At 46.2% G+C, this 25,724-nt stretch overlaps 1 protein-coding gene across 2 annotated transcripts in view; it reads left to right on the forward strand.

The window, feature by feature from the left end:
* Positions 1-1,275: 1,275 nt before the first annotated feature.
* The window catches only part of PISD (phosphatidylserine decarboxylase), a 57,632-nt gene continuing 33,183 nt past the window's right edge, over positions 1,276-25,724 (forward strand). The window contains exons 1-2 of one of the 2 annotated variants that reach the window (XM_036761277.1): positions 1,276-1,397; positions 24,188-24,267. In XM_036761277.1, the coding sequence (XP_036617172.1) occupies positions 1,333-1,397; positions 24,188-24,267 (145 nt within the window). In that variant the 5' untranslated portion in view covers positions 1,276-1,332. The remainder of the gene's footprint in view (positions 1,398-24,187; positions 24,268-25,724) is intronic. The other variant, XM_036761267.1, reaches the window with a different exon arrangement.

The following is a 25,724-nucleotide window of genomic DNA, read 5'->3' on the forward strand; positions in this document are numbered from 1 at the left end:
TGTTGTATGAAAGAGAGACCAGCCTCATTCTTGCTTGGACCCAGAGGTCCCAAATTCTTGTTTGGAACCGGGAATAACTGCAGCAGTAGGGAAGGCAGATTTAACCTTGAGGTCAGGAAAACCTTCCAAGGTGTCCCAAAGCGGAAAGGACTGTCTGGAGAGATAGCCTGCTCCCTATTATCCACATTTTTCAAGTGGACACTGGGGGACCATTTGTCAGGTAAAGTTTTAAAAATTATTCTGAATTTAATAAGCACCATATAAAATGAGCGTGTCCCTATACAAAGCAGAGCAGATCACGAGGACTGCATTCAGATGTGTCTGACTATCCATGATGCCATTTGGGATTTTCTTGGCAGGGATACTGGAATGGTTTGCCATTTTCTTCTCCAGTTCATTTTACAAATGAGGAAACTGAGGCAGGCACACAGGGTTAAGTGACTTGCCCAGGGTCACACAACTAATGTGTTTGCACATGAAAACCCTAAATCTCTATAATATAGCTTACTTTTCCTTTATTTAATAACTTCCACCTTATTTTCAAAGATGTCCTGAATTGAATTGACATGTCATATGCCTCCCAGAAGAGGAGAGGGAGCATTTCATCTCTGTCTTTGTATCCCCAGCGCGTGCCACAGTGCCTGCCATGGAGTCCACTCTTAATTGTTCATTGGGACTGAATGGGGTCTTTCTAGATTTCCCTTAGCTAGAAAAAAGTCTTCCCTCTCCTAATCTTGCAGATCCTTTCCTGTGTCAGGGGCAGATGGCCTCTAAGGTCCCTTGAAGCTCTGAGATCGGTGCAATCAATCAGTAAGCATTTATTAAGCACCTACGTGCCAAGCACTGAGCTAGCCCCGTGGGCTACAGGTACAAGGCAGGGAGCAATCCCACCCTCAGGGAGGTTCTATTCTAAAGGAGACTAGGACACAGGGAAAGAGAATAAATACAAATCTGTACAAAGCAGCTAAATCAAAAGTGGATTGGGAGGGAGGGCAGGAGCACTTATCGAGCTCCCCCGGCATGCCAGGCGCTGCCCAGCTGCTGGGGAGATAAGGCGACAGGGAAAGCCCGGCTCTCCAGGCACCGCCACGCCTACGCGCACCTGGACAGAGACTCGGCAGAGGAAACTCCTCCTCCCGAGGCTGCCGGGGAAGCCCCGCCCCGCCCCGCGAGCCCACCACGTGCAGCCTCCGCGGGTCCCGCCCCCGCCCCGCCCCCTAACGAGGCGCCGCCTCATTGGCTGCGGCGAGGACGCCGTCGCGTGACGTCACAGCGCGTCCCGTCGCACCGCGTGACGACAGGCGGGCGTCCAGCTGTGGGGGAGGGGACAAGATGGCGGCGTCCGTGGGGCGATCAGGGACCGTGCTGGGCCTCTTGGCCGCGCCGAGGACGAGCAGGTGGGCCTGAGGCCGGGGGCTCAGGGGCCGGAGGGGTGCTGGCGGGGGCTGGAGGTCGGCAGGGGCAGAGCAAGAGCCCCTGGCGGGCCGAGCGGCCTCTCTGCCTCAGTTTCCCCGTGTGTGACATAGAGCCGGTGGGATGAGGAGCCTCGGGGGTCCCCCCAGAGACCTGACAGCCCCTCCCCCCATGCGCTGTGTGACCTTGGGTGCGGCCGGAACCTCTCTGGGCTGCCTCAGTTTACCCATCTGTGACATGGAGGGTGGGATGATTTGTATTTAGAGTCTGGGCGTAGAATCCCGGCAGAGGGTGTGGCCTTGGGCCAGTCAGTCCCATTGCCTCTCTGGGCTGCCTCAGTTTCCTCCTCGAGGGCTTTGGACTGAGATCCCTTCCGCGTCCTGTGTTTTTGCTGGAGTCCCACATCTTCCCTCAGCCGAAGTTTTCCTGTCAGTAAAATGGGAGTGAAAAATGCAGGTTCCGGACTAAGAATCTGGCCAGGCACACAGTAGGTCAGCACTTCACAGAGGTTAGGTGTGGCAGAGTGGACGTGGCAGCTTCCTGGCCAGGAGACCTGGGAGAGTCAGCTCAGTTCTTTGGGCCTCAGTTTCTTCATTTGTAAAACGAGTGGGATGGACAAACTAGACGCCCCGAGACCGGCTCTGCTCTCTTGAGTTTTTCTTCTTCTCCGAGAGAGGTGTTGAGTTTGAGGATTTCGTGGCCCCCTTCGTCCTGGGGAGGGCTGTAGTAGAAGGGGCATTTGGCTTTGTGTCCTTGGCTCTGCTGCCACTGACCGGTGCGTGGCACTGGACACATCACTTCTTCTTGGGATGGACGGGCTAGAGATCCCTCACACGCCGGGTTCCAGGGATCCTGGGTGATCTCCCGATGGTCCCAGCTCCGGGGATCTTGGGTGATCTCCCCACGGTCTGGGATCCTGGGTGATCTCCCCACGGTCCCAGCTCCGGGGATCTTGGGTGATCTCCCCACGGTCCCAGCTCCGGGGATCTTGGGTGATCTCCCCACGGTCCCGGCTCTGGGAATCCTGGGTCATCTCCCCACGGTCCCCACTCCTTTCCTTTCCACGTCTTTAAGCTGCCGGTGAAAATGGTGCAGTGGGGAGAAGGAGGCCTGGCCTGGCTGCTGCCCCACCATTAACCAGCGCGGGGAGGGGGGCGGGGCGCGGCGCGGCGGGGATATGTTGTGTTCTCGAGGGGGCTTTGGCTCTCCCACCTGGAGGCTCAGAATCCTGGCCCTGCTCCTGAGTCATTTTGTGCTCTGGGCTAAGCTGTGCTTTCCTCATTTGCAAGCTGAAGAGCGCCGGTAAATTCTTTTCTTTTTACAAAGAAATATCATTTTATTATTTTTAACTTTCAGTTTTATTTTCATCCAGTTCTCTTTCTTCCATCTCCCCTGCCTCCATAGAGAAAGCAACTAAAACAAAGCCGTATAGGCAGTGTAGTCAAAAAGCAAATCTGATTCTCCCGTTAGCCGCCTTCCCCGGCCACCTAAACGGCCAAGTCCGGCGGCAGGGTCATCGTGGGGCAGCGTGGCCATCGCTGCAGTGGGGCTCCATCATTGGGGTGCCTGGAGTTGCTGCGGCCTAGGTGATTTCTGGGGGCCCTTCCTTGAGGGTGATTTTAGTGGAGAGAGCCCCGAGTTTGGAGTCAGCAGGGACTTATCTCCTGGCCCTGGCCCAGGCCCAGGACTGTGCCCACAGCAGGCACTTCTGTCGAGTTGAATGTAATTGCGTTTAAATCTCGGTCCAGCCACTTAGTACGTGTGACCTTGGACAAGTCCCTTATCCTTTCTGGGCCTCGGCTTTCTAATGTCTGAATGAAGGGCCCTTCTGGCCGGAACCACGGGCCACCGTGTCTTTGCAGGCCCTCCTCAGCCCGCAAACTGGGGCTGTGTTTCCCAGGACTCCTCAACCTCGGTGTTCTCCCTCTGAGACCAGCCCCCAGTTTCTTCTGTCTGTACCTGGCGGCTCCCCAGTGGTCTGCAGCGTTGTCTCTTCCGCTAGATTGGGAGCTCCTTGAGCGCAGGGACTGTCTTTTGCCTTACTTTGTATCCCCAGTGCTTAGCACAGTGCATGGCACATAGTAGGTGCTTAATAAATGCTCGTTGACTGGCTGACTGACGCTGGTGCAGATCTGAGGGGGGATGGAGGCCTGGGAATAGTTGCCCCTGAGGGTCAGGTACAGGAAAAGAGGGTGAGGAGATCCACGGGCTCAGGGGCTCCTTTGGACCGTGGGGGAGGTGGTGCAGTGGCCTCCTCTTGCCAGCAGGGGTCAGTCCTGCGCCTCTGCTTGCCTGGAGGCAGGAGAACAAGATCATCCCCCATCCTGAGCACTTTACCTGCAAAAACAAAACCACCAGGCAAAGGGCGGGGCTCTCATCCCCTCCCTCATTGCTCTGGGTCTGGCGCCATGCTGTGGGCCAGGTTACAGATAGGCCCTGACCCCCTGGAGCTGGCCAGGGGTACCCGGAGGGCCCAGAGAGAGTCTAGGCTAGAGCGGGCATCTGTGGGAGGGAGACAAAAGGAGCCCTCATTAAGTACCACCTCTGTCCCTGGTGCTGGGCCAGGCTACACCCCCACCCTCAGAGCTAGGTGATGCAGTGGAAAGAGCACCCAGCCTGGAATCCAGAAGACTCATCCCCTGGAGTCCCAGGCTGGCCTCAGACACTTCCCAGCTGTGTGACCCTGGGTAAATCACTTCCCCCAGTCTGCCTCAGTTTCCTCATTTGTAAAATGAACTGAGAAGCAAACAGCAGACCACTCCAGTGTCTTTGCCAAGAAAACCTCAAATGGGGTCACGGAGTCACTCAAAGACCTTACATTGTGCTGGGGGCAGGGGTACCACGAACACCTTTGTAGGCAGAGACCCAAGATAACCTTGGATAGGAAAGGCTTTCCAGTCAAGTGGGCCACGAAAGCCTTCTGTAGAAGGTGCTGCTGCCCCACCTGAGTCTGGAAGGAAACCAGGAACCCGAGACTGCAGGTAAAGACGGCAGAGGCACCAGAATGGAAGAGGGAATTGAAGGAGTGCAGGTTGATTGGAATGTAGACCCTGTGGGGGAATAGCACAAAATCAGGCCAGAAAGGTGGGCTGGCTCCAGATTCTGAAGGGCAGGGCAGTGGCACGGTCATACCTAGGCTTTGGGAAAGCAAGTAGGCAGCCGTGGAAGCTGGAAGAAAGAGGGGACAGCCTGGAGCCGGGCCTATGAGGAGGCTGTTCTAGTGGTACGGAAGGAGGGCTTGAAGGCCTAAAATTGGGTGATGGCCAAGTGTGTGGAAGGAAGGGGCAGGTACGGGACGTGCTGAAGTAGGGTCAGAGAAGCTTGGCAGCTGATTGGCTCTGGTGGGGAATGGAAAGTCAGGAGTCAAGAATGGCTACTCAGTTGTGAACCCGAGTGACCGGGAGGATGGGGGCATCCCTGACCGAAAGAGCCGGAGGGGAAGGACATCACATTCTGAGAGATCAGTAGGACGGTAGCATGTTAGGACCTGGAAGAGCCCAGAACCCCACAGACACCCCAGTGAAGCAGTCAATCAGGACACATTTATCAAGCTCCTACTTTGTGCTAGGCACCATATACAAGAAGAGGTAAAAGACAGCCTCTGCTCTCACGAAGCTTACAGTCTAAAGGGAAAGACAATATGCAAACAAATCTGTGCAGACAACTGTATACAGGAGAAATGGGAAGTTATTGGCAGAGGAAAGGCCCTGGAATTAAAGGGGCTGGGGAAGGCATCCTGTAGAAGGTGGGATTTTAGTTGGGACTTAAGGAAGCCAGGTAGGTCAGTGGTCAGAGTGCAGGTCGTCCTAGTTAGAGAATGCCCTGAGCCAAGCAATTGAGGGTCTTGTTCATGGAATGGTTGATGAAGCTTAATAATGTACCAGTGAAAAAGGAGTAAGGAGAATCATCTATAGACTCCTCCCCTACTCCTAACCCCCAGGAGGCCACTGAAGGACTACCAGAGTCTTGCAGAAACCCAGAAGTAGATGAGTGAGCAGAGCCTGGCACCGGGGGTAGCCCTGGAGTCTTTTGACAAGAGCCCATTGAGGGCACAGCCCCAAGCCAAGCACTGCTCAGGGGAGGGTCTTGCAGAACTCAGTGAGGGGTCCTGGGCAGAACTCAGTGTGATGGTGGCCCTGGCGTTTCTGTGATGGCTAGAGAAAAAAAGGTGTCAGAGGCAGGCCACCTGGAGCTTTGGCCATAGTTGAGGACAAGCCAAGGGTGCTGACTAGGCATCCTCATGTCAGCCAGGCGTCCTGGACCTGAACCACAGCAGGAGACAAAGCCTTGCACATGACCCTCAGGAGCAGCTAGGGCATGCTCACCCTGCTCAGGAGGGCAGGTCTGGAGCTTGCCCCCCCCACCCCACATCGAACATGTTCACATGTTAATGGAGATAAAACCCACGTATATTAGGCTCTCGCTGTGTGCCAGGCACCTTGTATTCTCACAGTCCTGCGAAGTAGATGCTACTATTGTCACCATTCTTTTCCTCACAGATGAGGACGCTGAGGCTTCTCTTCCTGAGGGAGAGGGTAAATGACTTACCCAGGGTCACACAGTTAGGACGTGTCTGGGGCTGAATTTGAACTCAGGTCTTCCTGACTCCAGGCCTGTGCTCTGTCCCATGTAGCTACCTCTTTTCAGAACCCTCATCGCTTTGAGGATCACAGAGCAAGGCAAATATGACAGACAGAGGGCTTGTGAGTGGTTTCCTTCTATTTGGATGGTCTAGAGAGAAATGGGAGGAACTAGGAACTGACGAAGAAAGGGATGGAAATACCTGTCATGAAGGAGTGTTTAAATGTAGAGAAAGCAGAAGGTGGAAGTAATGGGTATCACTTGAACCTCGTTTTCATCTGAACCAGATAAAGAAAGAGGAGTTAAAATAACGTACACAGCCAGATTGCAATATAGAAACACATTCAACTCCTAAGGGAAATAGGGGGAGCGAGGGAGGGGTTTGAGAGACAGGCCTAGATGAGAGTCATAAACAGAAGCTATTGCAGTCTTGGTGAGAGAAATGAGAAGGAAGCATTAAAAAAAGGAAGAAAGAATAAAAGTATGGAATCAGAGTAGGGCAAGGGGAAGAGAAGAGCCACAGTGCGCAGAGAACAGGCCATTTCACTTCTGGATCACAAATGTCAGGATCACAAATATTCTTATTTGTAAAAGGTGGTGGGGAGGGTAAGAGAAAAAAAAGAATGGGAATAGGATGGAGGGAAACATGCAACTGATGAGCGTCCCTGTGGCTCGGATGAGCTCGGATGGCAGAATGGAATAGGAAGCCGAGTCCAGCGGTAGGATGCGTACAAGAGCGTGCTGGGAGCATAAAGATTGCCAGAGAGCTAAAATCAACTGAATTAAAGTAAGATTCAAATTCAGATTAGGCTACAATTAGCATAGGTGTGATAAGAAGTGATAAGCAGGGGAATAACATTCTGATTAACTGCCCCAAAGATAATGAATCATCATCTGTACTTTAGTATAGACACATCTAATAGTATAACATCTGATTTAAATGAAAAGTCAATAGAAGGAGAAGTAGATAGTAAAGCTGTAATAGTGAGAAACTAAATATTTCTTTCAGACCAAGACAATCTAACTAAAAGATAAACAAAGTTAAAGACCTAAATAAAACTTTAGGAAGTTGGAAATGATACACCGCTGGCAATTACTGAGTAAGAATAGAAAAGAATCTGTATACTTCTAGGCCACATATGGAACCTTTACAAATATTCCGGCGTGAAAACACCAGTAGGAAAGCGAAATATGAAACACATTGTGTACTCATCACATTGCAGTAGAACTTATATCCAATAAATGACTTTTGGAGAAAGAATTAAAATGCTTGGAGAGTAAATGATAGTAACAAATAACTGGTGGGTCAAAGAATAAGTTGTAGAAACAATTAAAAATTTCATTCTAGAAGATTACTATACAATAATGAGATAATATGCCAAAATATGGGATGTAGCCAGAGTAGTAATTGGAGGAAAATTTATATTTCTGACTGCTTTTGTCAACAAAAGAGAGAGAAGAAATCAGTTAATTGGGGACATAACTAAAAAACTTGAACAGCAAATAAAAAACCCCAGCTAAACAACAAAGAAGAAATTCTGAAATCTAAAGAAAAGTGTAATAGAATTGAAAGTAAAAGAGTTCCATTGAATTAATAAAACTAATAAAATAGATGAGCAGTTAGCCAATCAGATTTTGAAAAAGAGGAAAACCAAATTGTTTCTTTCGAAAATTAAAAAGGGGAATTAATAGCAGTTGAAGAGGAAATAAGGAAATTGTCAGACTCTTTTACGCTGCTGTATCCTAACAAAACTGATAAACTAGATAAAATGAATGAATTCTTACACAAATATCAGTTAGCTAGAATAACAAAAGAAGAAATAGGCTATTTTACACCGTGTCAGGAAAAAAAATTAATAAGCTTTAAATGAAATCCCAGGAAAAAAAGCTCCAGGAACAGATGGATTTGCAAATGAATTCTGTCAGACATTCAAAGGACAATTCTGAGGTTACATAAATTGTTGAAATAATAGGAAAAGAAGAGGCCCTTCCAGTCTCATTCTGTGACTTAAACATTGCCTTCATGCTTAAACCAGGAGGACAAAGCAGAGAAAGAAAACTGCAGACCATTATTACTGATGACCATTAATGCAAAAATTTTAAATGAAATACTCGCAAATGGGCCACAGCAACATATTAGGTCACACACGAAGACCACGAATGTCTGATCTGCTTGCCCATTCTCAGTCTCCTTCGCTGGATCTTCCTCATCTTTACTTTTCTATTAGCTAATGACAAATTCTGTAGTAAATGACAAACATACTGAAAGTTCAGTTGCATATATTGCTCCATTTTAGACAATATTTAGATATTCAGTACAATTCATGCCTGCGTGCGTGTTAACTGTGGGTGTCTCTCCCCTTCCCTCCCCGCCCACCTCCCACTAGGGCACCATCCTGGTCCTCTTCTTCCTCTATGTTATTTTACTCACTAATCTCATCAGCTTCCATGTTTTCAACTATGCTAATGATTCTTTTTTTCTTTTTTTTTAATTTAAATGTATTTAATATTTTAGTTTTCAACATTGATTTCCACAAGAGTGTGAGTTACAAATTTTCTCCCCATTTCTACCCTCCCCCCATTCCAAGAGGGCATATATTCTGATTGCCTCATTCCCTAGTCAGCCCTCCCCTCTTTTACCCCATTCCCCCCATCCCCTTTCCCCTTACTTTCTTGTAGGGCAGAATAGCTTTTAAAACTTTGAGTTCCAAATTCTCTCCCCTCTTCCTTTCCCACCCACCCTCCCTAGGAAGGCAAGCCATTCAACATAGATCACACATGTATCATTATGTAAAACACTTTCACAATGCTCATGTTGTGAAAGGCTAACTATGTTTTCTTCTATCCTTTCCTGTCCCCCTTTATTCAGTTTTCTCTCTTGACCCTGGCCCTTTTCAAAGGTGTTTGCTTTTGATTACCTCCTCCCCCTATCTGCCCTCCCTTCTATCGCCCCCCCCCCTTTTTTATCACCTTCCCCTTACTTTCCTGTGGAGTAAGATACCCAATTGAGTGTGTATGTTATTCCCTCCTCAAGTTGGATCCGATGGAGTGATTCACTCATTCCCCCTCACCTACCTCCTCTTCCCTTACAACAGAACTCCTTTTTCTTGCTACTTTTATGTGAGATAATTTACCCCCTTCTATCTTTCCCTTTCTCCCTCTCTCACCCCTTAATTTTATTTTATTTTTTTTAGGTATCATCCCTTCATATTCAACTTATCCTGTGCCCTCTGTCTATATTCCCTTCAACTCCCCTAATACTGATAAAGGTCTCATGAAATACACATGTCATCTTTCCATGTGGGAAAGCAAACATAACAGTTCAACTTTAGTAAGTCCCTTATGAATTCTCTTTCTTGTTTACCTTTTCATGCTTCTCTTGATTCTTGTATTTGAAAGTCATATTTTCTATTCAGCTCTGGTCTTTTCATTGAGAAAGCTTGAAAGTCCTCTATTTTATTGAAAGTCCACATTTTGCCTTGGGGCATGATACTCAGTTTTGCTGGGTAGGTGATTCTTGGTTTTAATCCTAGCTCCATTGACCTCCAGAATATCATATTCCAAGCCCTTCAATCCTTTAACATGGAAGCTGCTAGATCTTGTGTTATCCTGATTGTGTTTCCACAATATTCAAATTGTTTCTGGCTGCTTGCAGTATTTTCTCCTTGACCTGGAAACTCTGGAATTTCGTGACAATATTCCTAGGAGTTTTCTTTTGGGGATCTTTTTCAAGAGGTGATTGGTGGATTCTTTCAATTTCTGTTTTACCCTCTGGCTCTAGAATATCAGGGCAGTTTTCCTTGATAATTTCTTGAAAGATGATGTCTAGGCTCTTTTTTTGATCATGGCTTTCAGTAGTTAAATTATCTCTTGGATCTATTCTCCAGATCAGTGGTTTTTCCAATGAGATATTTTACATAGTCTTCCATTTTTTTCACTCCTTTGGTTCTGTTTTATAGTGTCTTGATTTCTCATAAAGTCACTAGCTTCCACTTGCTCCATCTAATTTTTAAGGTGTTATTTTCTTCAGTGGTCTTTTGGACCTCCTTTTCCATTTGGCTAATTCTGCCTTTCAAGGCATACTTCTCCTCATTGGCTTTTTGGAGCTCTTTCGCCATTGGGGTTAGTCTATTTTTAAGGTGTTATTTTCTTCAGTATTTTTGGGGGTCTTGTTTAGCAAGTCATTGACTTGTTTTTCATGGTTTTCTTGCATCAGTCTCATTTCTCTTCCCAATTTTTCCACTACTTCTCTTACTTGCTTTTCCAAATCCTTTTTGAGCTCTTCCATGGCCTGAGCCCAATTCATATTTTTCTTAGAGGCTTTTGATGTAGGCACTTTGACTTTGTTGACTTCTTCTGGCTGTATGTTTTGGTCTTCTTTGTCACCAAAAAAGGAATCTAGAGTTTGAGTTTGAGTGTGAATTCATTTTCACTGCCTGTTCATGTTCCCAGCCAACCACCTGACCCTTGAGCTTTTTATCAGGATATGACTGCTTGTAGAGTAGAGAGTATTTTGTCCCAAGCTTTAGGGTCCAAGCACTGCTGTTTTCAGAGCTCCTTCAGTACTCCACCATCACCCCATGCTCTGTCCCAGCAGCTCCTCCTCCCCAAAGAACTGCAAACCAGGACCGCAATACAGATCCATGCTGGGCACAGCAAGAGAATCTGCCTTTGTGCCCACAAAGCAGTCCTTGCACTCTTGCTCTGATCTGCTGCTAGATTCCTCCCACGGTGTGAGCCAGGGATTCAGGAAGAGGCTGACACTGCACCACCTCCTCCACCCCCAGAGCTGGCGGCCATACCGCTCTGTACTCAATCCCGAAGTTTCCCCCTCACCTGCTCTTTGGCGTTTGTGGGTTGAGAAGTCTGGTCACTGCCACAGCTCACTGTTTGATGGCCCCAAGGCCTGTTCCAGAGGGCTGATTCTGGGTCTGGTCTGTCCTGGCACGGCCCACACTGGGCTGCCCTCCGCTCTCAGCACCGTTTGATAGACCCCTTCCCAGCGATCATCCAGGCTCTCCTGGGCTGGAGCCCTGCTTCCCTCTGCCATTTCATGGGTTCCGCAGCTCTAGAATTTGTTCAGAGCCATTTTTATAGGTGTTTGGAGGGATCTGGAGGGGAGCCTCCGCAGGCCCCTGCTTCCCAGCCACCACCTGGTTCTGCCCTGCTGTGCTTATGATTCCTGAGTCTGCTTGCTGTGCGGTTCAGTCATTTGAGTCTGACCCTTCATGACCCCAGCCAAGATGTCGTAGTGCTTTGCCATTTCCTTCTCCAGACCATTTAACAGATGAGGAAACTGAGGCCAGCAGGGTGAAGTGACTTGCCCAGGGTCACACAGCTAGGAAGTGTCTGAGGCTGGATTTGAACTCGGGGAGATGAGTCTTCCTGGCTCCAGGCCGGGCACTCTATCCACTGAGACACCTAGCGCTGCTTATCCAGCCCTGCCCTCTCTGCTGATCTCCAGCTTTGCCTCTCCAACCTCCCATTGCACATCTTAAGCTGGATATTCCATAGATATCTTAAACTAATCATGTCCAAAATTGAATCCGTAATCTTCCCCTCTCCTACTCCCCCCCCCAATAGTTAGACCCTCCCTGCTCCCTTATTCCCCCATTACGGTCAAAGTAACGACCCTCCTCCTGGTGTTCCGGGTTTGCAGTCTTGGTGTCATCTCTGACACCTGATCTGTTGGCAGCGCCTGTCAGTTTTACCTGTGTAACATCTCTTGTGTTTGTCCTGTCTCTCCTGTGACACTGCTGTCACTCTGATGCAGGCCCCCTCACTTCTGAGCTGTCAGCACAGATCTGACCGTGACTCTCCCTACTCAGTAAATCCAGTGCTCTCTATCATTTCCAGGATCAAATATAAAATCTTCTGGCATTCAAAGCCCTTTATAATGTAGCCCCTGCTTCACTCATGTTTCAACAATCATAGCAGCTGCTATGGGGGGGTGAAAAACCAACACAAGCCCAAAAACAAGAATGCTGCCAGCATGCTGCAAAACACCAGGTTCTTTTGATCTGCTTTACTAAGGAAAGCAGCATTAAGGGGTTGACAAGCTTACTTTAATTCAGCATACAAATACCATTCATTTAGTTCAGGGGAAAAAGCCAGCACCCTGAACTTCAGAGCAAAATGCAAACAAATTACGGACAGCGACAGACAGACCTTGTCTGATTCAAATCCCAATACATAGTTACCAGAGTTTAACAACATCCCAGCATCCGGGTTTACGAGCTGGAGGGCCCTTAGCTACAGCTGCCTGAAGTCTCTGCCTCAGTGCACCACCAAGAGTGAGAGCCCCTGAGCAAATAGCTCTGTCTTCTCTTCTTATACCGTTTCAGACATCATCAAACGTCATCTGAATGACCAGAACTTAGGCTCCTATGATTGGCTCTTGAGTTAGCACTTCCCCTTAGTACCCTGGGAGCTTCACACCCACATAGGCTTACCACCTAATAGGGGTTGGTCCTGGGGCTTTGCACCTAGTAAGACTCAATGAAATACACTGAATTAATCAAAGGAAACAAAAGCCAATCTCTTTAAGGGCACTTGGTCGAACTGAGTGCTAAGAGCCCATTTTGCTTACCAACACACTTCACCTTTCCAGTCTTCTTCAACTTTACACTCTCTGTCTCCTGGACTCTTCAGTCCATTGACCCTGGACTTCTAGCTTCTTCTTCTAGCTGTTCCCAGTACGAGACTCTCCATCTCCTGACTCGGCGTTTTCACTGGCTGAACCCCATGCCTGAAGTGGTCTCCCTTTTCATCTGTGCTTCCTTCAAGGCCCAGCTAAACATCTGCCTCCTACAGGAAGCCTTTCCTTAGTTCTAATGCCTTTTTTCTATTGATTATCTCTAACTTATCCTGATTATTTCATGTTTCTCTTATATAATTCAGTGGTTCCCAAAGTGGGCAGTACTGCTCCCTGGGGGGTGCTGGAACACTGCAGGGGGTGGTGGTAGGCTCAGGGGCAATCATACACTTCATCTTTCCTAGTTTGTAAAATTTTTCTGGAGGGGGGAGGGGGCACTGTGATTTTTTTTTTTTTTTGTAAAGGGGGAGGTAGGCCATGTAAGTTTGGGAACCTCTGCGCTCGTGCTCTCTCTCTCTCTCTCTCTCTCTCTCTCTCTCTCTCTCTCTCTGTATGTATGTGTATATATATATATTTGTCTCCCCCATTAGACTATTAGACTGTGAACTTTTTGAGAACAGGGACTGTCTTTTGCTTTTCTTTGTTATCAGTAGTGCTTAGGATAATGCTTGACACTTAGCAAGCTCTTAATAAATATTTATTGACTGCCTAAAATAATAAAAATCACAGAATTATATCAGTAGATGTTGCAATAGACTTTTGACAAAATCCAGCACCCAAACACCCACATTCATTACACACACACACACACACACACACACACACACGCAAGCATAGGAATAAATGGTTCTTTCCTTAACAATATCTATATTAAACTAAAAGCAAACATGTAATAAAGAAAATGGATGCCCATCATCACTTCTATTGTTTTAACATAGTCCTAGATATATGAGCTGTAACAATATGAGGAGAAAGAGAAGTTGAGGGAATAGGTACAGGCAAGGAGGAAACAGAAATTATTGCCTCAGCAGATGATTTGATTTACTTAGAAAACCCTGAAGAGCCAACAAAAACTTATTGAAACAGTAAATGCAGCAAAGTTGCAAGATAGTAAGTTCGTAGTGTTGTTCTCTATGAAATGATGAAGGGAGTTGCTTCAGAAAAACCTTGTATAGAAGAACAGTCTACAGAGTCACGGCAGTATCGTGAAAAACAATCAGCTGTGAAAGACTGGGCAGCTCTGGTCAGCACGGTGACTTATCCCACTTCCAAAGGCTTCCTCACCTCCAGATAGAGGCATTTCAGAGTTTGTGGAAGAACACTCATGAGTGATGCCAGGATCAGGCAGGGGAGGATGTGTATAGAATGGGGGGCTGAGGTGGTGCAGAAAATTCAGTAAACTGAGGAACTGGGAGATTAGGGTATTTGAGGAACATCAAATGGCAATTGATATCTCCTGCAGTCCCAGCGGGAGGTGTGATGGAGAAGTCAACAAGAACATTCTTGGAGTTGATTGGTAATGGCCATCAAGTATCAAGATCATGGACCTTAAAGTAGGAGAGATTGCTGAGTGAGAGTGAGGAAGAGAAGAACCAGAAGGATCTGTGAGGAATGAAGACCGTCGCAGGGCAGGGGAAGAAGGGAGAGCCCAGGCAGTATTCACAGGGCGGGCAGGGAAGGCATGTTATCAGCAGAGAGATGAGCTTCCATGAGTGCCAGAAGATGGAAAGGGGCAGGAGCAAGTTCAAGATGAAAGTGAATTTATGAGTTATAGGGCAGAGGTGGATGGAGCTAGGAGATGCGGAGTGAGACCTTGCAGGCAGGGGCTTCTGTGGCTAACTGCCCTGCTTCTGGACAGTCTCCTCTCCCTTGGTTTTCATGTCCCTGCTCCCTCCCTGATGGCCTTTTAGGTCTCTGTCCCAGCCTGGATGCTTATGTCTGTACCTTCGCAGGCTCTGCTCAGGGCTCTCTTCTCTCTTCCTTCTCTGGGTCATCTCAGCAGGTCACATGAGTTCAGTGATATTCTTTAGGGACATGGCTCTCAAGTAGACGTACGCAGCCCTCAGTGCTCTCCTGAATTCTTCCTGTTGGGTTTGGTTGGTAGCGCAGGGCGACCCAAAAGTCTTAATGCAGTTTTCAGCTATTAAAGCATAAAACTGTGCTAGAACTTTTGTGTCATCTTCGTACAAGAATGTCAGTGATTTCTGTGAATTTATTTTCTTTTTCCCCCCATTTAAAAGAAATTTCCATTTTAATTTTATTTTCAGTTTTGAACTCCTCCCTCACCTATTGAGAAGTCAAATAAAATAAAACCTATTACAACATTCAAGTCATTGAACACCATTCTTTCCTGGCCCATCTCCCTTTCACTGGCTACACCGGCTACTCTTCCCTCCCCTGACCCCTGGCTAAATCACTTCCACTCTGCACAATAGTGGAAACTCTCGTCCTGTCTCTGGTCTCCTCTTGCCAAACCCCAGCTGTGGATTATTTTCAACACCTGTCTCCTCCCCTCCTGTTCCTGTGTTAGAAGCTGCTGCCGGCTCTGTCCTTGCTCTGTTACATCTCGGCTGGGCCCTCCCGGCTGCCACGAGGCGATGCCCTGGTCCACCCACCACACACCTCCCCCACATTCACTGTGCACAATGCCTCCCTTGCCTCATCCTTCACCAGAGAAACTGAGGCCAGCATTAGGGAGCTCCTTGTCTCACATCACTCAGACATCTTCCTGCATCAGCTCTTCCCACACTCAGATTTCACAACAAAGTGGCTGCCCTTCTCCTTTACAGAGCAGACCCCTCCTACAGGTACCCTCGATGTCTTTGGTCATCTGATAGATTGCCCATTCTATCATCTCCCACTGTCTCTTGATCTTTGTTCAGTCTCTGGTTTGCCTACCGGCCCCTTTACCTGTGCCTCCAGACATGCCGTCTGAGACCATGCCCCACAGCCGGTCTGTCAGGTCTTCCCAACATGTCTCATCCACCCTTTTCTCTCCCTGGACACTGCCTTAGAACCTTTGAGTTGTTAGTCCTCAGCCTCAAGCCTCCCTGCTCCAATACCTTCTCCTTGCTTCACTTTCCTCTGAGTTTGAGCTCAAGTCCCACCTTCTGCAGGAAGCCTGTCTTAGCTTCTCCCACCCCCAGTCCCTTGCCTTTGAGATTGCCTTCCAGTTACATCATATGTATGTCTTTACTGCACAGTTATTTTCATGTTTCCACCCCATTAGAATGTGAACTTCCCAGAACCAGGAGCTATGTTTTTGCCTTTCTTTGACTTCGCAGCACTTAGCTCACTGCTGGGCACATTACAGATCCTTGTCCCAGGCAAGCTTCTAAGACAGGGTTTCACAACGGTTTTTGTGTCAGGGTCCCCTTTGGTCCTCTGAGGAAGCCTCAGATTAGTATTTTTGAAATGCAGAAGTTACCACTTCTGTTGAAACAAGTTTGTGGAGAGGAAGATGCTGTTATCGATGATCCAGTGCCCAGCTTCTTAAGCTTTTCCTACTCACGATCCTTTCAGAGCCTCTTAAACTCCCCCATGTGGGGTCACGACCCACAGTTTAAGAAGCGCCGACCTAGTGGAGGGTCTAATAACTACAGGCATTTCTATTTCTGGTGTCTTATAAAGTGAATATTCTCACTTTTTCAAAACAATGCCTCTCTTTTGTCCATCTTTTCTTTCATTAATAATTGGGCACAGGATGGCAGAGTTTATCCTCTTGGGCTCCTTTGTTCTTTGGAACACATTCTGTTTCCTGAAAATTTAGAAATGTAGCTGACGGTTCATTAGTGAAGTTTTAGAACAGCATCCACCAAGAGATGTCCTGTGAGCTAGGCAGATTTGGAAAGACCTAGGAGAGGTCATTGGGAGATGTGGGAGAAGGTCCCGTTCCCAGGCAGTGGTGGATGACAGAGTGCGCCATGGAAGTCGGGGGCCCTCGGCATTAGCCTCACTCAGCTCTTTCTACTTTGTGGCTCTAGGCCTCAGCTGCCTCAAATGTCAAATAAGGCATTTGCATTACATGATTTGTCAAGGTCCCTTTGCCTCCTACATAGAAAATGAGTGGTCAGCCTCCTCCTGGGCCTTCCAAGTGGAGTCAGCGGAGAGCAGGCTCACAAGGGTGATCACGAAGGTTGGAAAGACAGCTAAGAGCGGGGGGTCCAAAGGAGAAGTTGTGGCTGTTTCTGGAATTGCTGGTGTATGTGTATGGTTTGTACAGAGGCTTGGCCTTCAGACACAGGCATAGAGAATGGTGGCAGAATTGAAAGAGAGGCACTGTAACCTAATCAGATGCCAAATATTTTATTACCAGAAAATGATTTGAAATTACAGGTGTAAGGGCAGCTCGGTGGTGCAGTGGATAGAGCACTGGCCCTGGAGTCAGGAGAACCTGAGTTCAAATGTGACTTCAGACACTAACTGTGTGACCTGGGATAAATCACTTCACCCTGATTGCCTCCAAAAGCAAAAAAGAAAAAAAAAGAAATTGCAAGTATAAATAACTGGGGCCGGGTGGGTGTGTAGCTAGCACAGCATGCCCGGTGTTCATTTATATGGTGACCTGTGTGCCAGGAGACGACAGTAATGACTAGACAGCAGCCTTACCTGGAGCCATCTTCTAGCTCCTCTGGCTCTAAGGGGACTGACCACTCAGAAGTTATTTTTTAAATGACCTATTTCGCTGTTCAGCATCTTGGTTACATAGTATGCAAGTCTCATGGCTTCCACAATGCTCCATAATGTTTCCTGGCAATTAATGATGTCAGTCAGCCCCCAAAAATCTTTCTGCACTCTTTAAAAGCCAGACATCACTCTTAAATAATTTATGAAAGAATTACTAATGCATCAGGCTATTAGCAGAAGTTTTTTCCTTGCTGATCTTTTATTCAGAGGGGTAGGAACATTCCCACATGAAAGCAATCTTTCCCTCCTCCAGTTTCTCTCTGTGCTTTGTCTGGATCTCTCTTCCGTGTTCCTTGGTTTCCCTTGTTAGAGTTAGCTGTATTCTTGGCCTGCCCGTGGGCCTCGGGAGCACAATGCTGGCATCTCTTTGTCCATTCTGCTCCATAGAGTATCATGGCTTCACAGATGCTGATTGAGTCATTGGTCTGATGAACAAAAGAAGGCCTGAGTTTGTCCGGCTCTACCATTTCCACCATTTACTAGCACTGTGATCCTGAACAAATGTATTCACCTTACCAAGTCACACGGTCTCCCCATCTGTGGAATGAACATATTCTCTCTCTCTCCCTCTCCCTCCCCCCCTTCTCTCCCCCCTCCCCCCCCACACACACACCCCTTTGGCAGGCACGCTGGACATTGATAGATGATCTTTGGATATAGTGATCTGTGATTCCATTTATCTAACAATCTCTGATGACTTTCACCTAGACGCTGGAGACCATCCCTCACCTTTTTTTAAGGGGGAATCTTTAAGGGTGGTTGATCTACTGAGTCAAATGCAATTTTGTAATAACAAATCAAACAGCAGTTGGACCTCAGAGTTCCTATATATTGCTATCAATGATGAGGAAGAGGTGTGGTCTTCTAGAAGGATTTAGATGTCTTCATCAAGGGTCACAGATACCCTCCATAGGTGCATAGACTGCTTTCAGAAAGATTCTATAAAGACAAGTAATTGGTAATTGCTGGTGTCTTCTGACCATCTTTCTTGGGTATTGATTCTCTCTGTTTTCCCTTTCTTTTGGGTATCTTTTCAGCTTTTAGAGGAGTGGAAAATTGATCGGAGTGTCTTTAAAATAGCTTCCTCCTTTGTGTGTTTTATTAAGTCAGGTATAATAATTTTCCCCATTTTCATGAGCATCATTTCCATATTTCTTCATGTGGAGCATTGAGGCAATGAGTCCGTAACCATTTATTAAAGGCCTCCTTTGTGCTAGGCACTATTCCAAGCATGGGGGATACAAAAAAGAAAGACAACCTTTGCCCTCAAAGGACTTACAGTGTGATCAGAAGACAACACACGAGAGAAAGCTGGAGGGATGGAGGGGACTGATGATTGAAGAGTCCAAGTGGAGGGAAAGGAGAGATGGTGGGTCTCAGTGCCCCCTTTAAATGAGGTTTGGGGGCCTTCCAGTGTGAAGGGCAAAAGTGAGTACCAAGACCTTTACATTTGATGATGAGGTTTCCCAGTATCCTGAGTGGTTCTGGGCCCAGAAGGTCACTGTTGTTGCTAATGAGAAGAGTTTGCCATCCTGGTCGATCTCTACCATTTTTCACAATTCTTTGTCATCCTTCAGTTTCATTTGTAAATGCCATTAGAATTATCTAGTTGACCAGGTTGGTTCTTTTAGTCTATCTAACCTGACCTTCAGAAGCCTTTGCAGCTATAGTAGTAAGGCAAAATTCATGACCTCAGAGAGGTCATGGACATGCCTAAGTGGTTCGGAATTGAGAAGTATAAGGAATTCTCTAGGTAGAAGGCAGAGGAAGTATAACGTTTATTTAGACTCCAGAGGATCAGATCCAAGGACCAGTGCCCCCAATTCGATATTGTAGCAATAATATTCCAAAACCGATAAGCCCACCTCACTATAGTAACAAGGAAATTATAACAAAATATTATCACAAGGGACCAAGCCATACTTCTAGGGCCTTCTTGTAAAAGATCACTCACAAATCCTAACTCTCAACTCAGCACTCTCTCCTGCAGCTCTGCTGTCTGAATTCCTTGATCTCCGAAACTCTCTCTTGTTCAGCGCTCTCTGCTCAACACACTCTCTCTCTCTCTCTCTCTCTCTCTCTCTCTCTCTCTCTCTCGATGCTGGCTCTCGATGCTGGCTCTCTGCTTCTGAATCCTGCTGCTCTCTGCTTAGCTCCTCCCAGTTCTCAGTTCAGCCCCTCCCAATTCTCAGTTCTGCTGCTCCCAGTTCTAGGCTCTCTTTTTATATAGTCTCAGCCATCATCTGATTGACTAGAACTCAGCATTGGCTCTGGTCTTAGCAACTCCCCTTAGGGCCCTGAGGGCTTCATGCTTAGCACCTAGTAAGTAGGGGCTTGAGACCTTCTTACATACAAAGATGTAATCAGGCCTTCCCACCTAGGCCCACCCTGTTGAATGGGTGAGGAAGATCTTTGCTCAGATTAATACTACAGCAGCTCCATAGAATATGGTGAAGCTCCCAGTTGAATGGGATACCATTTGCAGGCCCAGGGCAGGTCACTTTCATACAGTGGCTGACCAGTGAGGGTGTAATATCTAGCCAGGAAAGAAATAATAAACTTTGGTGATTTCACTGTAGTTAATTTTCTTTCCTTTGATAGAAGTTCAGCATTTAGAATAAGGATGTTGCTGGAAGTAAATATGTAGTTTTCACAGTTTCAATAAGAGAGAAACTGTTTGTTAATATAAAATTACCGTGGCTAGTCCCTTGAGAGTAAGATGAATGATCAGAGAATATCAGAATAAATTGATCAGCACTTATTTATTAAGCTCCTACTATCCTCTAGGGTAAGGGTGGGGAATCTGTGGCCTTCTAGGTCCTTGAATGTGGCCTTTTGACTGAGTCCAAGTTTTACAGAACAAATCCTTCTATGAAGGGGATTTTTGTTCTGTGAAGTTTGGATTCAGTCAAAGGGCCGCACTTGAGGACCTAGAGGGCCACGTGTGGCCTCGAGGCTGCAGGTTCCCCACCCCTAAACAAGGGCTTTGGGTACAAAGACAAATATGAAACAGTCTCTGTCCCCAAGGAGCTTACATTCTGTTGGGGGAGACAGCCTATAAAAATATACAAAATATATTCAAAGTAAGAAGACAGTCTGGGGGCAGCTGGGGAATCAGGAAAGGCCTCTTGTGGGGAGAGATATTTGAGGCAAGCTTTTAAGACATCAAGGGATTCTGTGAGGCAAAGAGGAGAAAAGAATTTGTTTCAGGCATTGGAAAGAACTCATACAAAATAGTGTTTCCAAATTCCTGACAAATAATTATTTTTGGAATTTGGGGTTCTAAATTCCAGGGGATTCCCAAAGTCTTCACTTCTCTGTTTTTCTTGGTCAGTAATCAGTAAACATTTATTAAGCACCTACTGTGTGCTTGGCACTGTACTAAATGCTAGGGTTACAAAGAAAGGTCTAAGTCACTGCCCTCATGGAGCTCACAATCTAATGGAGGAAGACAACACATTAAAAAGCTGAAAAGGGGGAGGGGGGCACCGTGAAGTTAGAGAGGTGTGAGTTTCAGAATTGATTTCCTCTCGCAGGATGATGACTTTTTGGAGACCATGAAATCCAGGAGGTCAGCTGACTGGGAAAACACTTTACCTAAACATTTTAAAATAATAATGATTGACCATAATAATGAGTGAGCCATTTTTCTGTGATAAAGTTATACTAAAAGTTTCAAAAGTTTTCTGGAAAAAAGATATGACAATAAATGTATAGTTTGTTGTTATTGGAGCCCTCCATATTGTAACAGTGATTTCAAACATCTCTCAATGAGCTGAATGATTTCCTTTATTTTTCTTAAAATATTTTTAGCACTCTTCATATTTTTTACTCATTATCATGGATATCTAAAAATTGTTTTACAAATAAGAAATATTAGGTTTGGTAGTATTTACAAAGAACTGTAGTTGATAGTAAATATTTAAATACTGGAAAATGCCAGTGGACATAATTGGGTGATCTCCCCATTCTACACAGAATCATGTGTCAGAATTGCCTATTTAAGGACTTATTTTGCTTTCAAGACTTGTTATTTCTTGGACCTCCACTCACAGAATAATGTCTGCTCTGCATATACACTAATTGCTATTTATTTTCCAGAATGACTCATCCTTAGCAGCAGACAGAACCACAAACACCCACTTAGAACATGGCAGCACTTGAAAGGCCAGCTAACCGATTAGATCGGGACTGCTGCTCTCCTTTGGGCTCCGACCCAGTTCCTGGAAGTGTTGACCTTCTTCTTGGACTCTGCATGTCAACATTTCTTGCTCTGGCTTTCAGCTTGATATCAGTGGATTCCTTTGAACCGCTAATGTCTCTTTGTTGATTGTTAACCTTTAGTTCTCACAAGAGAATCCTAATGCTATCCTCCAGTTTCTTGACTGATTTTTTTCCCTCAGGATTTGGAATTTAGAAAAACATAAATTTCTGAGAAGTGCTGGGAAGGAACTCCCCCATGGAATCATAAAGACACAGATAGGAGATGAAATGGGTGTGAGGAGTGGCAAGAAAGCCCAGCTTGCTGGACTGTGGAGTATATGAAGCAGAGTCATGTGTAAGAGAGTAGAGTCATGTGTAAGAAGCTTGGGCACAGGTGGGCAGGGGCATTCTGACTATGAAGGACATTAAAGGTCAAGCCAAGGTGTCTGTGTTTGATCCTAGAGGCGAAAGGGAGCTATTGGAGCTGGTTGAGCTGAGGAGAAACGTGGTCAGACCCCTGCTTCAGGAATAGATGTGCTTTGGCTGCTCTGTGGAGAACTTGGATGGGAGGGAGGAGAGCTTGGGGACAGGAGATGGTCAGGGCCTGCATTATGGCAGCAGCAGTGTGAGGGGAGAGGAGATGAGAGGTTAGACACAGGGGTTGTGGAGGAAGCACGAGTGAGGAAACGTTATAGCTGATTAGACACAGCTATCCCTTTCACGATGACCCATCAACGCCAGACTGGAATAAGAACCCTTCCTCCAGTGTACCTGCTGAATGGTCACCATTCAGCTTTTGCTGGAAGGCATCCAGTTGGAAGGGGAACTCCATTTGACTTGGAAATCACTCTAATTATTCAGAAGTTTTTCCCTGTATTAAATCTATATTTGCTTTTTTGCAGCTTCTGCCTATTGTCTTTAGTGCTCGTCTTCTGGTATCAGGCAGGACAAGGCTAATTCCTCTTCCCTGTGACAGGCCTTCAAACACTTCAAGCCAGTTACCCTGGCTTCTTTGAGGCTTCTCTAAGCCAAACACCACCAGTTTCTTTAGCAGTCTTTTTATATGGCAGGAACTTTAGGCCCTTCATCATCCTTGTTCCCCATTGATGATAGTCTCCTGTTTCCTAATAAAACACAGAATTCAGGATTGGGAGGGACTTCAGAATATGGCTCATCAGTATTGGAGGAGATCTTAGTGAGCATCCCATCCAACTCTTTCATTTCTTGAAGGAGGGAAGAAGTGCCTCACCCACAGTCACTCTAGATGTTATTGGTGGAGCTTTGACTCTGACTGCTGGTTCATGTGTTCCTCTCTTCACCTCCTTTAGAGATAGAGAGGAAAAGAACCAAAGTTAGAAATGTTTTAGTTTAAACTTCAAATATGAAAAAAAAATCCAATCATTAAAATCACCCCATGGAACCCTAGTTTTATGGATTATGGTTGGATAAACTTTGTTCTTCCCAAACTAGGCATAAACGGCACTGGTGGGTAAGCAGTTTGCTTTTTTTCTCTTCATGTCAGATGTGTGGATATGGTGTGACTAGACAAAAGTGAAGCCTAGGTGGTCCCTGAAATGGTGATTCTTTCATTGGGTTAGAGTTTGGAAGCTTGAGAATCCCTAGAAGACCTGAGTCCTGCTCCTGACACATAATAAATAGCTCAGTATCCCTGGGCAAATCTTGGGTTTCCCCAGGCAAATCTAATTCTGTAAGTCACCAAGGAGTGGCTGATCTGTTAGTGGAGTGAATTTCTATGCTCGGAGTACTCTTCTACCATGAACTCATAGGTCTGGACCCTGTTCCCCAACCCCTCCTCCCTTTTAAAAACAAATTTCTGTCCTAAAGTGGTGGAAATCCTACCGTATGATAGATGAGGTTTTCTTAGTTGACGTTTTTCTGAATGGTATTCTTTGCCTTTTTTTAAGGGCTGAGATCAGAAATCTTGTCCAATCTACTATGTTCTATTTCCATAGCCATCATTCCTAGTTTGGACTCCTTTTACTCCCAATTGGTATTCTTGCTCCAGTCTTTCTCAGTTTTACTTTAAGCATCTTCCTCCTCTTTCCACCCCCACCCCCCACTAGTTCTTCAGGAGTTTTCTGTGTCTTAATGAATGAAGACCATTCTTCTTCATTTTGTATCAAATGTCCTCCATGTTTGGCTGGGTCTTTTTGCTTCCCAGCTCTTCTCTTCTTCTGTGATTGTTCATGTGTCTTCTGTTCCAACCATGCTGGCAAACCCTGTGTGCTGCATGCCTCCCTGCTGAGGTTAGGATGGCGCCTCTTCTGAGAATGCTCTTCTCCCCCAACCACTGCCTGTAGAGATCCTCCTCCTCTTGTAAGACTTCTGTCACATGTCTCTTCCTTGGGAAGTTTCCCTCCCCTAGGCTCCCCAATCAGAAACAAGTTTTTTTTTTTTTATTTTCCAAACTTCTCTAGCGCTTTTGACCTCTGTACTGCATTTGAACAGCCTGCCATTTATTCTCTTTATATCTGTGTTGTAGTCCAACCCTGAGGCCCAGAAGTAGGGAGCTCACTCAAGGGCCCCTCCTGAACTGTAAGCCCTTGGAGTCAGAGAGTGGCCCTTCTGCTTTTCCTGTGGATCCGTTACGATTGTTAGCACCAAGTGGGCAGTTGGTCAGTACTGGCTGAATGAGTTATTCACTTTTCCTTAAAACTGTATTTTCCTTGTGCCTCTGTCCAATTGCAGCGTCCATCAGTGGAGAAATACTTTCCTGAGCCATTTTCGACCATCCTGGAAGCAGCTGCCTGGCCACCCATTTCGCACTGGTAAGTAGCAGTTCCGCTCTTGCGCTTTGGTGGGCAGATTCTGCTGATGTCCACATGGCCAGAGCACACCTGTTGTCCTCAAGGCAGCTCCCGGCTCATGATCAAGCTGGTCATTTAGTTGCTCTCATATTACAGAGGGATGTCTTGTAGTTTGCTATTTGAACCCCTCTTAAAACGTGTGGCTGCCCATATGAATCTCTGAAGCATTGCCTTCCCTACTCTGCAGTGTGCTGAGACTTCTCTGGGTGCCGATGGACACTTAGGGACCAAAGTGGGAAAGGCAGAGATTAGGATCCTTCCCTCTTCCAGCAAGTGGCCAGGCTGGCTGCTGCAGGGCTGTGCAGTTGGGCTACAGAGATGTTCTCCAAGACCTTCCCCTAAATTATTGATGGGTGGAAGGAGCCCCTGCCCCAATGCCATCATAGGCTATGGAAGGGTCATTTGAATGAGACATGAGGGAAGGGGCAGCAGAAGGCTCTCAAGATGAATTGCTTTTTGATTTTTATTTTCATGGCTAGCTTTTGTTTCTGTATCACCTCGATATCCCTCTGCATTCTTCTTCCTCCCCTTAGAGAGCCAGCCCTTTTAACAGAGAATTGAAGGGGGCAGTGGGGAGGGAAGAAGAGAAAGAAAAGAAATCAGCAAAACCAATCAGTACATTAAAAAGTATGAGATTCTATGCAATGTTCCATATTCTTGGAGATCCTTACACATACACACACACACACCACATGCACACACACACACACACACACATACTTCCCTAACAGAAGATGGAGGAGAGATGCCCTCACATTTTTCTTTTTCAGGCCCACCTTGCTTTTTGTAATTTTGCAATGTTCGTTTTCTTTTCTTGTTACTTTTTAAATAAATTATTATCGATATTTTTTAGATTGTCAAGATTTCCCCAGTTGTCCCTCATCTTCTTCCATCCCCCTTCCAAAGAGCCATCCCGTATAATAGACTTTTTTAATGAAAACATGAGCAAAATTGATTGATAAATCAAAACACTCTGAAAATCAAGTTCAGTGATCCACCTGTGTGCACCTTCTACTTCTGCAAAGGAGTGGGGAGGGAGCCTCTTATGCCTCTTCTTTGGGGTCAGATAGTTTGTATTAAATCTTGCAGTGTTCACTTTTGATTTTTTTTTCATGGTTTTTCCATTTACCTGGTTGTTGTCTATGTTATTTTCTTGGCCTGGCTCACCTCACTTGGCATCAATCCATGTAAGCCTTTCCAAGCCTCTGTATTTGTCCTATTCTTTACATTTTTATAGCACAAGACTACCCCGTCACATTCGTTTGTTTAGCCATCCCCCAGTCTATGGGCACCTTTCTCCTTGTTTCCAGTTCTTTGCTGCCACAAAAGCATTGCTCCTTAGAAAGGCTCCATATACACCAAAATGTTTATTATTTTCGTGTATATGGAGCCTTTGTTTTTGTCAGTGACCTATTTGA

The sequence above is a fragment of the Trichosurus vulpecula genome, chromosome 1 (genome assembly GCF_011100635.1).
Source record: "Trichosurus vulpecula isolate mTriVul1 chromosome 1, mTriVul1.pri, whole genome shotgun sequence".
Taxonomy (NCBI): Eukaryota; Metazoa; Chordata; class Mammalia; order Diprotodontia; family Phalangeridae; genus Trichosurus; species Trichosurus vulpecula.